A 12734-nucleotide genomic window follows, 5' to 3' on the forward strand; every position below is an offset into this window, starting at 1 on the left:
AGTTCATGAATCTTTATCCCAGATTACTCGTTTCTTCATCTAATGCTCACAGAAATGAAGAGACATCTGGATATGTTTGTCCTCCCCCTCCACCCTCCACATCCCCCCATCCCCTCAACACACACGCAACAGCTGTAAGAGCAAGGAGAGCATGTTTTTAAAATTCCATTGGTTCATGTAGGCACATAATCTGAAGCAGCTCCAAAATGGACATCAAGTAAAAAATACCAGTTTTCAAAAGTCTGTAATTATGTATTTACACAAATTACATAATCCTGTATGTATTTACATACAATTACAGATTATCAAGTAAATAACACAATGTTGTAGTGTTAATGAGATGAAATAGAAGGAAAACACCATAAACTAAAGCCATTCATTTATCTACAGAACAGGACCTGGCAGGGACAAGTTCCCCAACACTGACCTGGCATGTCCTTCACACTGCCTGGGGACATTCACATGACAGATGGGAGGGTGGTTCAGTCTGTGCCCATTAAGTCTCTGACCAAGGTGCAAGTACTGGCACCAGTAAGATAATGGTTTGGCTATCTGAACATCTGTTTGTGAAACCTGGAACCACCCATCCCACAGTGGCTCGGAGCTGCCATCCAATGGGCTTTGGGTCTCTTATGACAAGAACCGGCTGCAAACCCACTTGCTCTAATGCCCAACAGGACAATGCCCACGCCAAAACCCTGAGCCATCTACTCTCCCAGAACACTTATTTACATAAATTGCATAAGTCAATATTTATTTATTTACAGACCATTACAGTTTATTGTATCCATTGCCAAAAGCATATAACATTTTGTTTCTCTTTAAAAAAAGAAAAAGAAAAAGGTACCAAAACAAAATAACTCCAAAAGTAGACGTTAAAGTAGCATTTTCTGGGAATGCATGGAGATTTTAATCTTTTTCACAAGTTGGTTGCTTTCTTTTAGGCCGATCATCTAGCATCTCATGCTACTTCAAGATTACTTTTGGCTACCTCCTAAAACCAATTTCTTCAGTGCTAAATAGTGTACCTATGACATCCTAGAAACTTGATTCTTCCCTGTGGTCAGATGTTTAATGTTTTCAGCCAAAAATATTAAATGCCTTTCGGAAAAACTGAAGCCTGAATATGTGCACATTTTAGCAGCAGCAAAGGGTTAAGTAATAAATAAGAATACTACATCTCAGAATTAAATGCAGTTTCTGTTTAGAAAGTTAAAAAAAAAACAAGAAAATAAATGAAGAGGACATTCTGAGTTTATCATAAATCAACTATTTTACATTGCTTCTGTCCCCTCCCCCCAAATATTTCTTAATTCCAAATGTGAGACTTAGTTTTTCCTTAATGCACATCAGCAGGAGGGCTCTGCTACATACTCCAACTTGGCCTATAGAAGGGCCACATGTGCTCATGGCAATAAGTCATGCGCTTCTACTTCAAAACAGCTTTAACTCAACAGTGACATACTTTTATTTTTCATAAAGAATGTGCATCAGAGCAAAACAAAGTTGGAATATTAAATTTTAAAATTAGTTACATAAATCCCAACACATTTTTTAACTGTCACTTTCAATTTCCCAACATAACTGGCTAGAAAGTGTTATATGTGGTATGAGAATTTGTTATAAATTCCTTTTTTCCTAAATATTGCTTTAAGAATTTGGCTCTTTTCTCCTTAGTATATAGTAAGAAATAGTCTTCCTTGCCCAAGGGCAAGTTCCAAAATTATTGCTACTAAAGAAATATGTTTTCTTATGCTTTTCAGCATAAAATGTTATAAAAGCCTTGTAAAAGATATTCTATATAGTAACCTCCCCTCTAAAAAAATTGAGCGCTTGTGAAGACCATTTTTAAAAACAAAACATAGTCAGCAAGGATAATACTTTCCCCCTCATTGTCATTATTGATGAAGATTTGTTATGTTGCACGTTTTCCTTGAAGGGTGCTATTCCCATGTATTACGACGGTTCACACCAAAAGCAATTTTCTATAAAAGATGTTACAATGACCCCTATGGTACTTGTATAACGTCATATTTGATAGCCAAGTACACAAATAAAAAGTCTCCAAGAATGATCCTGTTTAATCTGACTCTTGTCCCTTAAAAAAAATTTTTTTTAAAAATCTGTGCTATATAAGCTCTTTTTTTTTTTTCGTTTTGAGGATTCTAAATCAGTACAGTGTTTGATGTTAGTCCTGTTGTCCTGGAGATCGACTAAAATAAAAGCATAGTTATTGTTTAGCTTTGGTATATTCTGTAAGAGATTCAAACACGTAGGCTAGATACCAACCCTTGTATTTTCCAACCGTGAAGTTACAGTGATGGAATAAGTCACTTATGAGAGAGGAAATATTACAGACACAGAATAAAAGTTTGAGACCCAGTTTCTCTTTAATCCTCTGGGATAAGCTATGAAACAAGCAGTCTGAAGAGTGAATACTCAGTGTCATGAATGATGTGCATAAGTTTACAATAATACGGGCACAAAAGAGATTGTCGCCTTTAGTACATTAGGGTCATTAGGATTTCTCCTATCCATGCACCGTTATATTTACTTGCATGAATTTACCACAGGTTCGTAGCGGACTTTGCCATTTAATGCTTACAGAGCCTAAAGCTTCCAAAATGCCTATCTGGCCTGTACATATTTCATTAAAAATAAACTCTATATAATAAATAAATATATAAAATAAATAAAATGTTGCCTTTGGAATTTCTATAAATAAATTTAACTTTTTTTTTTATTACTAAGAGGTCTTTGCTTTAAATTCACTGGGATGGCACCAGTGAGCCTTAAACTGAAAAAGTCTTGTAAGTAAGACTGCACCCTCCATGCCTTTGCAAATGCAGCGTACCCTCGCGCAGGCCACCAGCCAGAATCCTGATGAGTCGAAGTATGGCAGCTGTGCTGATACAAGGTGAAGGACAATTGATCAAAAATGTAAAAGCGCGTCTAAATCCCAGCATGCATCAGGCCGTTGTCCTCTCTGCTTCTGCTTCTCTTCAACCTCCCCTGCTACCCATCCACACACACACTCACACTCCCGCTCAGCCTCCCTCTCCTCGGCTCACAATAGACCGGAGCGAGTGGGCGGCGGCGGCCCTCCAGGAGGACAAGCCTGTAAGTGCACAACAAAATCAGCATGTTCCCCTCCAAGCCTCCATCGTACAGAATGCATGCGGCAAAGTTTGGCAACAGTGGAGCTGGTGTGATGACACAGCTAATCAATAAGAACCCACCGCGTGAAACCTTTATAGTGGTTACTCTGTTAAGGGCTCAAGTGGAGAAATGGTCTTTGTCAACTTTGGCTTAGAATATCCTTATATAGTTCGGGTACTTTGTCGGGGTCCACTGGTCTAGGTAAAAAATGGGTGAATTTCTGGTGCCGTTTAGTCCTCGTTCCTTCTCTTGGGGTCCCGTCTTTATTTAATGCAACATAGTATCGCCTTCCAGTGTCCACGTGTTTATATAGATTCGAAGAGTACGTGTTATACCAGTTTTCTTCAAACTGTTCTCTGAATACACACTCTTGGGTTAGTTTTTCCTGTTAAAACAAACAAACAAGCAAACAAATAAATATTTTGCAAAAGAGCTGTTTTCTGTATTTGAAGCAACATTCAATGGCTACATAATATCACTCTGATGAGAAAACACTGATTTTAACCCAGTTTAACCATTGGGATGTATTTTCCAAAAAAGTGCCTGGCTATATAAATTTAACTACACTTAATTGTTTTTCATAATGGCTGAAGTGCAAAAGATTCCAAATATTTTCTGGTTAGATTTCTTTTCATACATCAATTATTTGAAAGAGACAAAGAGACAAAGGATGATCAATGCTTCGAGTTGTTCCCATTTTTACTACAGCAATTGGATTGGTGACCATCCTGCAAGGGAGAGCCTTAGCTGAAGCCAAAGGTTCAAATACCTGCCTCATCTTTAATACATGTTTTACAAAGTACTTGCCCAACATTCTCAACAATCACACTGTTGTCAGAATCCCCTGCCCTCTGAAGCAGTAGAGTTTACTTACTACTCTAAGAGTGCTTTTCAAACTTCAGGGTTACAGAACAATCACCTGCATTGCTTCTTTAAAATGCAAATGTTCAATCTCCAATCCTTTAAAATTCGGATCCAGAAAGTCTGGAAATATGCATTTTTAACAGGCCCTGGGGGGAATTCTGATACAGTTAATCCCTGGTTCACATTCAAGATAGAATGCTTTCTATGTGACTGAGTCTTCCTGGATACAAAGAAGTAAAAACAATTGTTGCAACCCTCCTACTCCCTTGAATTTAGACAGAAAGAGCCCCCCAACTTAAAAAAGCCACATTCTCAGGCACACATCTACCAACAGAAAAACTGTACTTTTCCCCACATTCCCAAAGTTAAAAGGTTCCCCATTTTCACAGATGAAGTGCACCTCTCCCTCCACCTGAGCCTTATGAAACTCTGGGTCCCACTTATCCCCACAACCCAGAGCTCCTGCAGCCAGGTGTCTCGTGAGCAGTCATAATGACCAGAAACCTCTGCCTCACATCCCAAAACCCAGTCACAAAAGTTGTCCCCTGGAGAAACGGGCCAACAGGATTGAATGGCCTCTTTGCCCCTCTCACCACCGGACTGCAACTTTTCAAATCAATACCTTCCATGATGGCACTTTTTAAAAATTAACACAAAATGACCTTTTAAAAGTATTTCTCTTGCTCTCACCCATCTGGCACCTTACATGAATAAGAAAACAAACCAAAAACCACACACATCCGTGTGCAGACTTAAAAGAGCAGCACAGATCCTTATCTTTGATATTCTTCCCTTTCTGACATTCAGACGCAGAGGACAGCAAACTAGACATCACCAAAATATAGATGTCCTTCTTACATGCACACACATGCACGATTTAGTGCACTGAGTTCACAGACGGCAGCTGCACAGGATCCATCAGATCCTTGCAACGGAGGAAGTCAGGAGAGCAAATGAAGGGGAAAGGGAGAGAATCTGATGAAATCAACAGTCCGATGGAAGGCTGGCTTCCCTACTTCTTTGAGAAACTGAGGGCTTAAGAGCCACTCCAAAGCACATAGGGCCTGCAATCCCCCCCTCCACCAATTGATTATTACTCCTCAAGGCCCTGAAAGGGTCTGTGACATAATCTTATCTCATTGGGCAAGTTCTTCTTAAATCAAATGGGGCCAAGAGAAAATGAAAAAACAATGCATCTGTCAAGGACAGAAATGCTGGGGAAATTTTGGAGCGCGGATGCTGGGTTTGTAGGGACAAAATGAATTGCGGGGAGAGAGAAGTCATCTATGGGCCGCCCCCCGCCCAAGCTGGATTACTCCACTGGGGGCCAGGAGGAGGAGGGGGCGAGCAGCTCAGAGGCAGTGGCACCTCACTGTACACAAGGCACCTCACTCTACACACAGAAAACTAGGGGCGCATTCTTCTTCTCCCCTCCCCTGAGCTGGGGGATGAGGCTGCATGTGACTTCTCTTTCATCTCTATTAAGACTGACGAAATAAAAATAGTGTGTTAAAGACATTACCAGCTATTTTAGTCTTTACTTCCATCTGTGTAATAAATATTCTCCTCACAGACAAGATTATTCCTGGCTAAAAATGTCTGGTTTGGGTTTGCGGTGATTAAGTAAATTTTCTAAACAAATTATGGTTTTGTTTTTGTATTTTTTTTTTTTTTTTTACTTAATAAAATGGACCAGAGTATGGAACTGGATACTGAACCTTTAGTTCCTCAAAAAACATGAAGAACTAATTCAAATTAAGCTTTCTTTTTCTCGGCAGGAAATCATATCACTGATAGACATTTTACTTAAAAACAATAGCACACTTTCTCCTTTTGGAATCATGAGTTAGGTACTGGTTCATGTTTGCTTTGTAGACCTGTCACATCTACAGTACAGTAGCCTTTGTTGGATCAGAGACACACATGTCACCTCAGCAGAAGACAGGTAGTTGGCTGGTGAAGAGCCCACCGTGGTGCCCAAGGGCCATGCAGATGCCAACTCCGCCCTTCACCAGCTGGGGACATGTACGACATCTGTCCTTAACCTCTACGAGCCTCAGAAACTTCGTCATTAAGGCAGGTTAGTATCTTGGGACAGGGCTGTTACAAGCACACAGTCAGAGGACACGCCCGGCACGGAGGAAGGCCTCCATAAACCACGGTGGTTGTTGACATTTTGTTAACACCATAACCTCTCGCAACTGGGACCAACTTTGGAAAACTGCTAATACAACTTCGCCCATTAAATACAGCGGACAGGGAGGCTGTCTGTGAAATGGCTCGTCCCGGGTCGATGCCACAGGACCTCGTTATGATGGGAACGAAGCCACCAGAGCAAGAAGTTTCCAGGAGCCCTCCCTGCTGGATGCGCCGCACTCTGGAGACAGTCCCCTTTTGGGTTTTTTTCTACTTTTCACTAAGCACCATGGTTCCTCCTGACCCCCTCCTCGGGGAGCCTTCTGATGCTGTTTTCCAAAGGGCCAGGCACCAGGAGGGCCACGCAGGGAAACGGCGAGGGCTCACGGACCAGGCTCAGGAATCACACGCAGCAGCTGTTGGTCTAAGATTCATATATGCTTCCTCTCTTCTTTACCTTTACAAAATGTAATTTTCAGAAAACCCTATTCACTTTGGGGGAAGAATGAGTAGAGATTAAACGAAAACAGAGATTATGAACAAAATTCTACAGTGGTAGGGAACTCACAATCTAGCAAGGGAACACATTTGTTTTTAGTATTTATGAAAAGATTCTCATTTTATATGTTTCGAGGGTGTTTTTTTAGCTCATAAAAAAAATCTTTTTAAAAAAAGTTGTAAGCTAAGAAACTGAACTAGCCTTTTCACTGCTCAAAAAACACTCCCCTAGCAGGCTATGATAGCATTTTTTATATACACATAATGGAACTTTGTAGGCAACCCAGAAAATAAAGTGAATTATTCCACTTAAAACAGTATCATTTCTAGCCAGCACTTTTTGCGATTCTTAACAGAGTTCAATTGCCTCCTACACTAAAGAGTTGTCTGACTTAAGTTAAATGAGACTGTGCAGATATTCCATTGCAAAAGCACAGGTACTTTTCAACTCCTGTAATCATTACACAATTAGTATGATGCCACTCAGATAAACTGACATATCTTAAAAAATTAAAACGATCATTAAGAATTAAAGACCCTGTTACTTTTTTATGCCATGTAAATGCTTTTAAATAATTTCTTCCTCTCATGTGTGATTACATTAACACATGATTTCTGTTTTGGATAGACAGATAAAATAGCAAGATTTATAGAATTACTCTCTTTATGATCATACTCTAGAACTCAGTGACAAAATATTCAGTTGAGGTGACTATACTTATGTATTTGTACTCCACAGTGCTTTTTCTAAATTAAAAATAAGCAAATGAGTGTAAATTGGGACAGCAAAAACATATCAACCTGTATTCTTCTATATGTGCAGAGGAGGAAAAAAGTTTCTGCCTTCAAATCAACTATACACTTTAGAATTATAGAACTCAGATGTTTTAAAACTCACCACATGTTTCCAATGCAGACAGTTTATAGAGTATTCCACTATAAAGTGATCAATTCTTGTTTTATTGTATTTCCATGTTTTAATTTTTTTTTAGATTATTTAACTATAGCTGTTTATGGCATACCTATCTTTGAACTGTTGGATTATATCACTAGGCTTGGGTGGAGAATGTGGATTTAATTCAAAAGTCTACTAAAGTCCATGTTTTGGAACAAAATCTGGTGAATGTTAGCAACTATGGAAACCTCTTTTCATTTTATATCATCAAATTCTAAGCAGTGGGAAAAACTGAAATTAAAACTTCAAAACTTTTACGAATCCTATTAAATCCAAAGAATGAGATAATAATATGAAAATTACAGCACACCCTAGAGAATGTTTAGGAATGTTATAAGATAGACATCACTTTAAGATATTAGACAATTGGAAAATGTGTAGTCCACATGGGCATTATTATGCCCAATTCATATCTATACCCACTTAAAAAATGAAATCAGAATTTTTCAGAATTTGAGGCTCAATAGTTCTCATGGAAACCATACAGGCTTATGTCATATGTATACATAAATATATATACAAATATTTTTGTAGATATATATGGTGTAGCTTTAACCACAGTATCCAAAATGGTTGCATTTACTGAACTCAATGGTTCACTTAAACTAGTTGCATAAACTAGCCCAACCCGTAAATCCGAGGTCAGTGACTCTACAGAAACTAACTTGATCATAGAGTTCTCAAACACTTTGTAAGTTAATGATTTGATGTAATCGCTTGTTCTCATATCTCCCGTTTATTACAGTCATGGTATTTCAACCTCCCTCAACCACAATGACTCGTTCAGATGTACTCTCTTCCTCATTAATAATCTAGCAGTAAAGTCTTAATGGGAGTTCTTGCAAGGATCAGGGTGATTAAATATAATGACTAAAAGGACCATTAATAAGAAGCCAGGTCTTTTAACTCTTCTCTCCTGGGAGAAGTCCCCATATAGACAGAAAGCAACAAACACAGAGAATAGGCAAGAGGGCGCTACTTCTTATTTTATTAGACTCCGATTCAGAGCCAACCCTCTGTGCCCTTGATACAGCTCACCATAAGCCCCGTCTTTCAAACCCCCTTTAAAAACCCCCACTATTCCAGACGGGCCCACTTTCATACCAACCACCCTGGAGTTGTGGGAATAAGTGAATCAGTTGTGCCTGGTCAATATAAACAAAATGAAGCAAGGAGGCAGGCAATTCGGTCTCATCAAAATATAGAGAAAATTCTGAATTACTACATTTTCTGCACTAGTAACAAACAGTAAACAAAACAAACACACACAATGCTCAAGTAGAAGCTGCTTACTTGGGCATTTGGGGATTCCAAGGCCAGGGCCAGGGCCCAGTCTAAATCCAGAGACACACAGACATCTTCTACACCATGTACTCACCTGCCTTGTAGCACCAACAATGCTGCCAAAACAGAACCACGGGCAGGCTAGACAATTCAGGGGCCTTCCTTAAAAGCTGCCTATGGGCATGGATATTTGCTTAGCAAATCACAGTAGCTTGTAAACTTGTAATACATTTCCAGAGATGCAGTCCCACAGAGGAAAAAAACCTTGCTCCAGGTACAGTAGGATTCAACTTTGAGAAGTCCAATATTCACTTTAAGGGATACTTGCTTGTGCCCCTATGCACATGAGGCACAGTTAACGGTTCCACAAAGAACCCCAGGGGAAAAATTCAGGGAACTTCTCTTAGGATTGTAGAACACCAAAGTAAAAAGAAATCACATGTAACATTTCATAGCATAGATGATGGCTGGTAAGAGTAGTAAGTCATCCAGTGACCACTGAAAATACACATCAAAGACCTGCAAACACTGAAGAAACCCCACACTAGGTAAGTAGCACAAGAGGGAAGAGCCGGGAGCAGAACACCCTCAAGAATCAGACTGACACACAATGGCGGAAACATGGAAAGCTGAAAAGCTGGGAGGGGAAATTAAGGAAATAAGGGATCCAGAAAGACAAAAACAATGGAATCCAACTACTTTTTTTCCACAATAACCATCAGATATACCACAGGGAGTAGCTGGACATATTGAACAGGAAATGGAAAAAGAAATTGCAGTAGAGGGCAGCCCAGGTGGCTCAGCGGTTTAGCGTCGCCGTCAGCCCAGGGCGTGATCCTAGAGACCGGGATTGAGTCCCACGTCACACTCCCTGCATGGAGCCTGCTTCTCCCTCTGCCTGTGGTCTCTGCCTCTGTGTGTGTGTGTGTGTGTGTGTCTCATGAATAAATAAAATCTTTTAAAAAAAGAAAAAGAAATTGCAGTGGAGGAAAACAGGGAACAACATCAAGTAAGATGTGCTGCATCAGTTGCCCACTGCGGACAGGGCTAGGGCAGCTGATCTGAAATGCAGACAGAATTAATGCTTCCAGAAGCAGCCAAGGGAATAAGGTTGCTATTTCAAGGAAGAAATGAGGACAAGGAAGAAGACATCACTTTGGCACAAGAGGCCCCTTCTTTCTTCTCTCTGGGAGACCATCAGGAGGATCCCACGCTGGAAGGTGTCTCATCTACTACACTTCCTTGCATTTTGGGACACCTGCCACTGCCCTCTTCACCATGTTGACCACCAGAAACATGCCTTATTTGATGAATGTCTGCCTGACCAACAAAGCCTACATTGTAGGTTCTCCCCAGGAGAACTGGCTTAGGAGAAAAACCAAGTCTGACAAGAAAACAAAAAGTCCGCAATATTGTAGATAGAGCACTGAAACCTATCATGGGAAAGTAGGACATGCACATAAGGCAGACAAAATACAACATCACAGAAAAATAATACCAGAACTCTTGAATTTCTCAAACACCCCCATCCCCTCCCAACACCTACAGAGAAATCCTATGTAAAATCTCAAGGTATATAAAGCTTGTCTCCCCACCCCAGTTCTTGGGTCCCTACCTCCTACCTTCAACTGTACTCATGCTAGCCCAGATTCCTCTGGAACCCAAACGTTTCCTCCCTCCTCTGAACCTGTGATACATAAATGGTCCTGATCTCTCAGAAAGTGACCAGTGCTGCTGCTCCCTCCACTTTGAACACTCAGGTGACTGTGTCTAATTCTCTCAAGGCCCCTTTCCTGCTAGAGTGTGACAGCCCACTTCCAACCATAATCAGGGCTGATACTATCAACTAATAATTCCACTGCTCCAAAACCAAATTCATATGCTGACATGGATCCTTCTTAAAACAGTGCTTTAATCCTGGAAAAAGAAACCGTTCTGACAGTAGCCATTCGGGTGCTGTGACAGCCTGGTGAATTTACCAATATGTTAACATTAGAAAAAAGAGTTACAATAATACAAAGGAAAGTAAATCCCAAAGAAAGAAACTTCTTTAACTACGTGGATAAAATAATAATGAGCTACACATAAAAGTAAAGTATCTAAAATTAATCTTGATAAGCAAGGCTTCATGGTTAATACTTTATGATTCCAGGGATGCAGGAATGAAGGAAACACATTTATTTTCAGAGACTATGTCATAAATCTCCATTCCAGAATTCAAGCTTGCAAGAAACAGAGTTTCTGTGCACCTCCCATCCAGGAAGGAGCACAAGAGGCTGTACCAGGGCAGCGTTTCATCACTGCCACACTTGTCCATGAAGAACGCTAAGGGAACAAGCCTGTACTAACGAGCCACTGCAAGCCACGCAGTGTGCTGGCTCTTTTATGGGCTTCGTCTCCTCTCAGCCTCATAGCAATGCTGACATGTGGCTGTCCTTCGCCCTGTTCCACAGTCAGAGCTCAGCAAGTTTGAGTAGACTGCCCAAGGTCGCACAGCTAGCAAGCTGGAGCTGGGATGCTAAGCCTTGTCTTTCCACTACTCTGTGCTTTACCCCCAACTTCGAACTGTTCCAAATGCAAGTAGAGGCTTCACTATTCCATCAAAACATGGCAAATGGGAAAAACCAACCTTGAAAGATAGAGAAAGAAAAAAGATACAGGCCAAGTTAACACAGTCAAGAGAAAACTATCTGAAACATGACAATTCATATGGAAAATAGATGGAGGGATGAAACCTAGAGCTAAGGGTGGACACACAATGGAACATGGCAGCTAAATGGGCAAAACTCATTCCATGCAAAGTAATCACATTAGGTACCATATGGGAAGGGATGTCTTCACTATGACCTTGGCCAGTCTGTTCTTGGAACACCGCACTGAGCTTTGAGTGCTTCATTACAAAGGAAAAGCAAGTCACGATAGAGATTTCAATGATTTATAAAATACCAAAAAAAGAATAAGAAAAAAGGGGATCAGCTTATGTCAGGATTTTAAGCATTTAGAAAGAGGACAGGGCAGCCTGGGTGGCTCAGCGGTTTAGCGCCACCTTCAGCCCAGGGCCTGATCCTGGAGACCCAGGGTAGAATCCCACGTCAGGCTCCCTGCATGGAGCCTGCTTCTCCCTCTGCCTGTGTCTCTGCCTCTCTTTCTCTGTGTCTCTCATGAATAAATAAATAAAATACTAAATAAAAAAAAAAAAAAAGAGGACAAAGGAAGACAGATCCGTCTATGTCTCTCCCACTTAACACTATAACCTCTAATCCTGAGGGGGAGACCTCTGCATCAGGGGTGTCAGGAAGGCAGACACTCTTCTCAGCCACCTGTTAGGATGCTGCTGAGGTGTACCCAGTCAAAGGACTGAGAAACGACGTCTATGCACAAGTACAAATCAGTCCCCGGCACGGAGGGGGGAGGCAAGACGTAGAGGGTGGCCTGGCCTCCGCTGTCACTGCCCTGAAGGGTGCAGCTCCCACTTGGCTCCAGGGAGGCAGTCACCTTCTTTGTGAGGCTCAAGGGCACCTCCCATGCCAGGGCTGACAGTAATGACAGAAGTCACTCCAAATGTCAGCAGTGTAGCCTCTGGCGGCAGCTGGGAAAAACAGAAGCAAAGACCATGGCAGGGGGAATGGAAGTAAAGATAACAGAATTAGGAATGTCCAGTAGCCACCATGATTCCGAATCCTGCAGCAAAGCTGCCTTCACACAAGCCTTCCTCTCCTAAGGACACTTGCCTGTTTTCTCCATCTCCTTTGTGAATAATCCTCAAGTTCTCTCCTGCTCCAGAATTAATCTCTCCCCTCTAAGTTCCCCCAAATCTTTTTTGTACATAATTCTATTA

At 41.0% G+C, this 12734-nt stretch overlaps 1 protein-coding gene across 2 annotated transcripts in view; it reads right to left on the reverse strand.

Moving 5' to 3' along the window:
• Nucleotides 1-227: 227 nt before the first annotated feature.
• The window catches only part of FGF9 (fibroblast growth factor 9), a 35560-nt gene continuing 23053 nt past the window's right edge, over nt 228-12734 (reverse strand). For both annotated transcript variants that reach the window (XM_038573486.1, XM_038573485.1), the window contains one exon: nt 228-3544. In XM_038573486.1, coding sequence (XP_038429414.1) covers nt 3299-3544 — 246 coding nt within the window. In that variant the 3' untranslated portion in view covers nt 228-3298. The remainder of the gene's footprint in view (nt 3545-12734) is intronic.

The sequence above is a fragment of the Canis lupus genome, chromosome 25 (assembly GCF_011100685.1).
Source record: "Canis lupus familiaris isolate Mischka breed German Shepherd chromosome 25, alternate assembly UU_Cfam_GSD_1.0, whole genome shotgun sequence".
In the NCBI taxonomy this organism is placed as follows: Eukaryota; Metazoa; Chordata; class Mammalia; order Carnivora; family Canidae; genus Canis; species Canis lupus.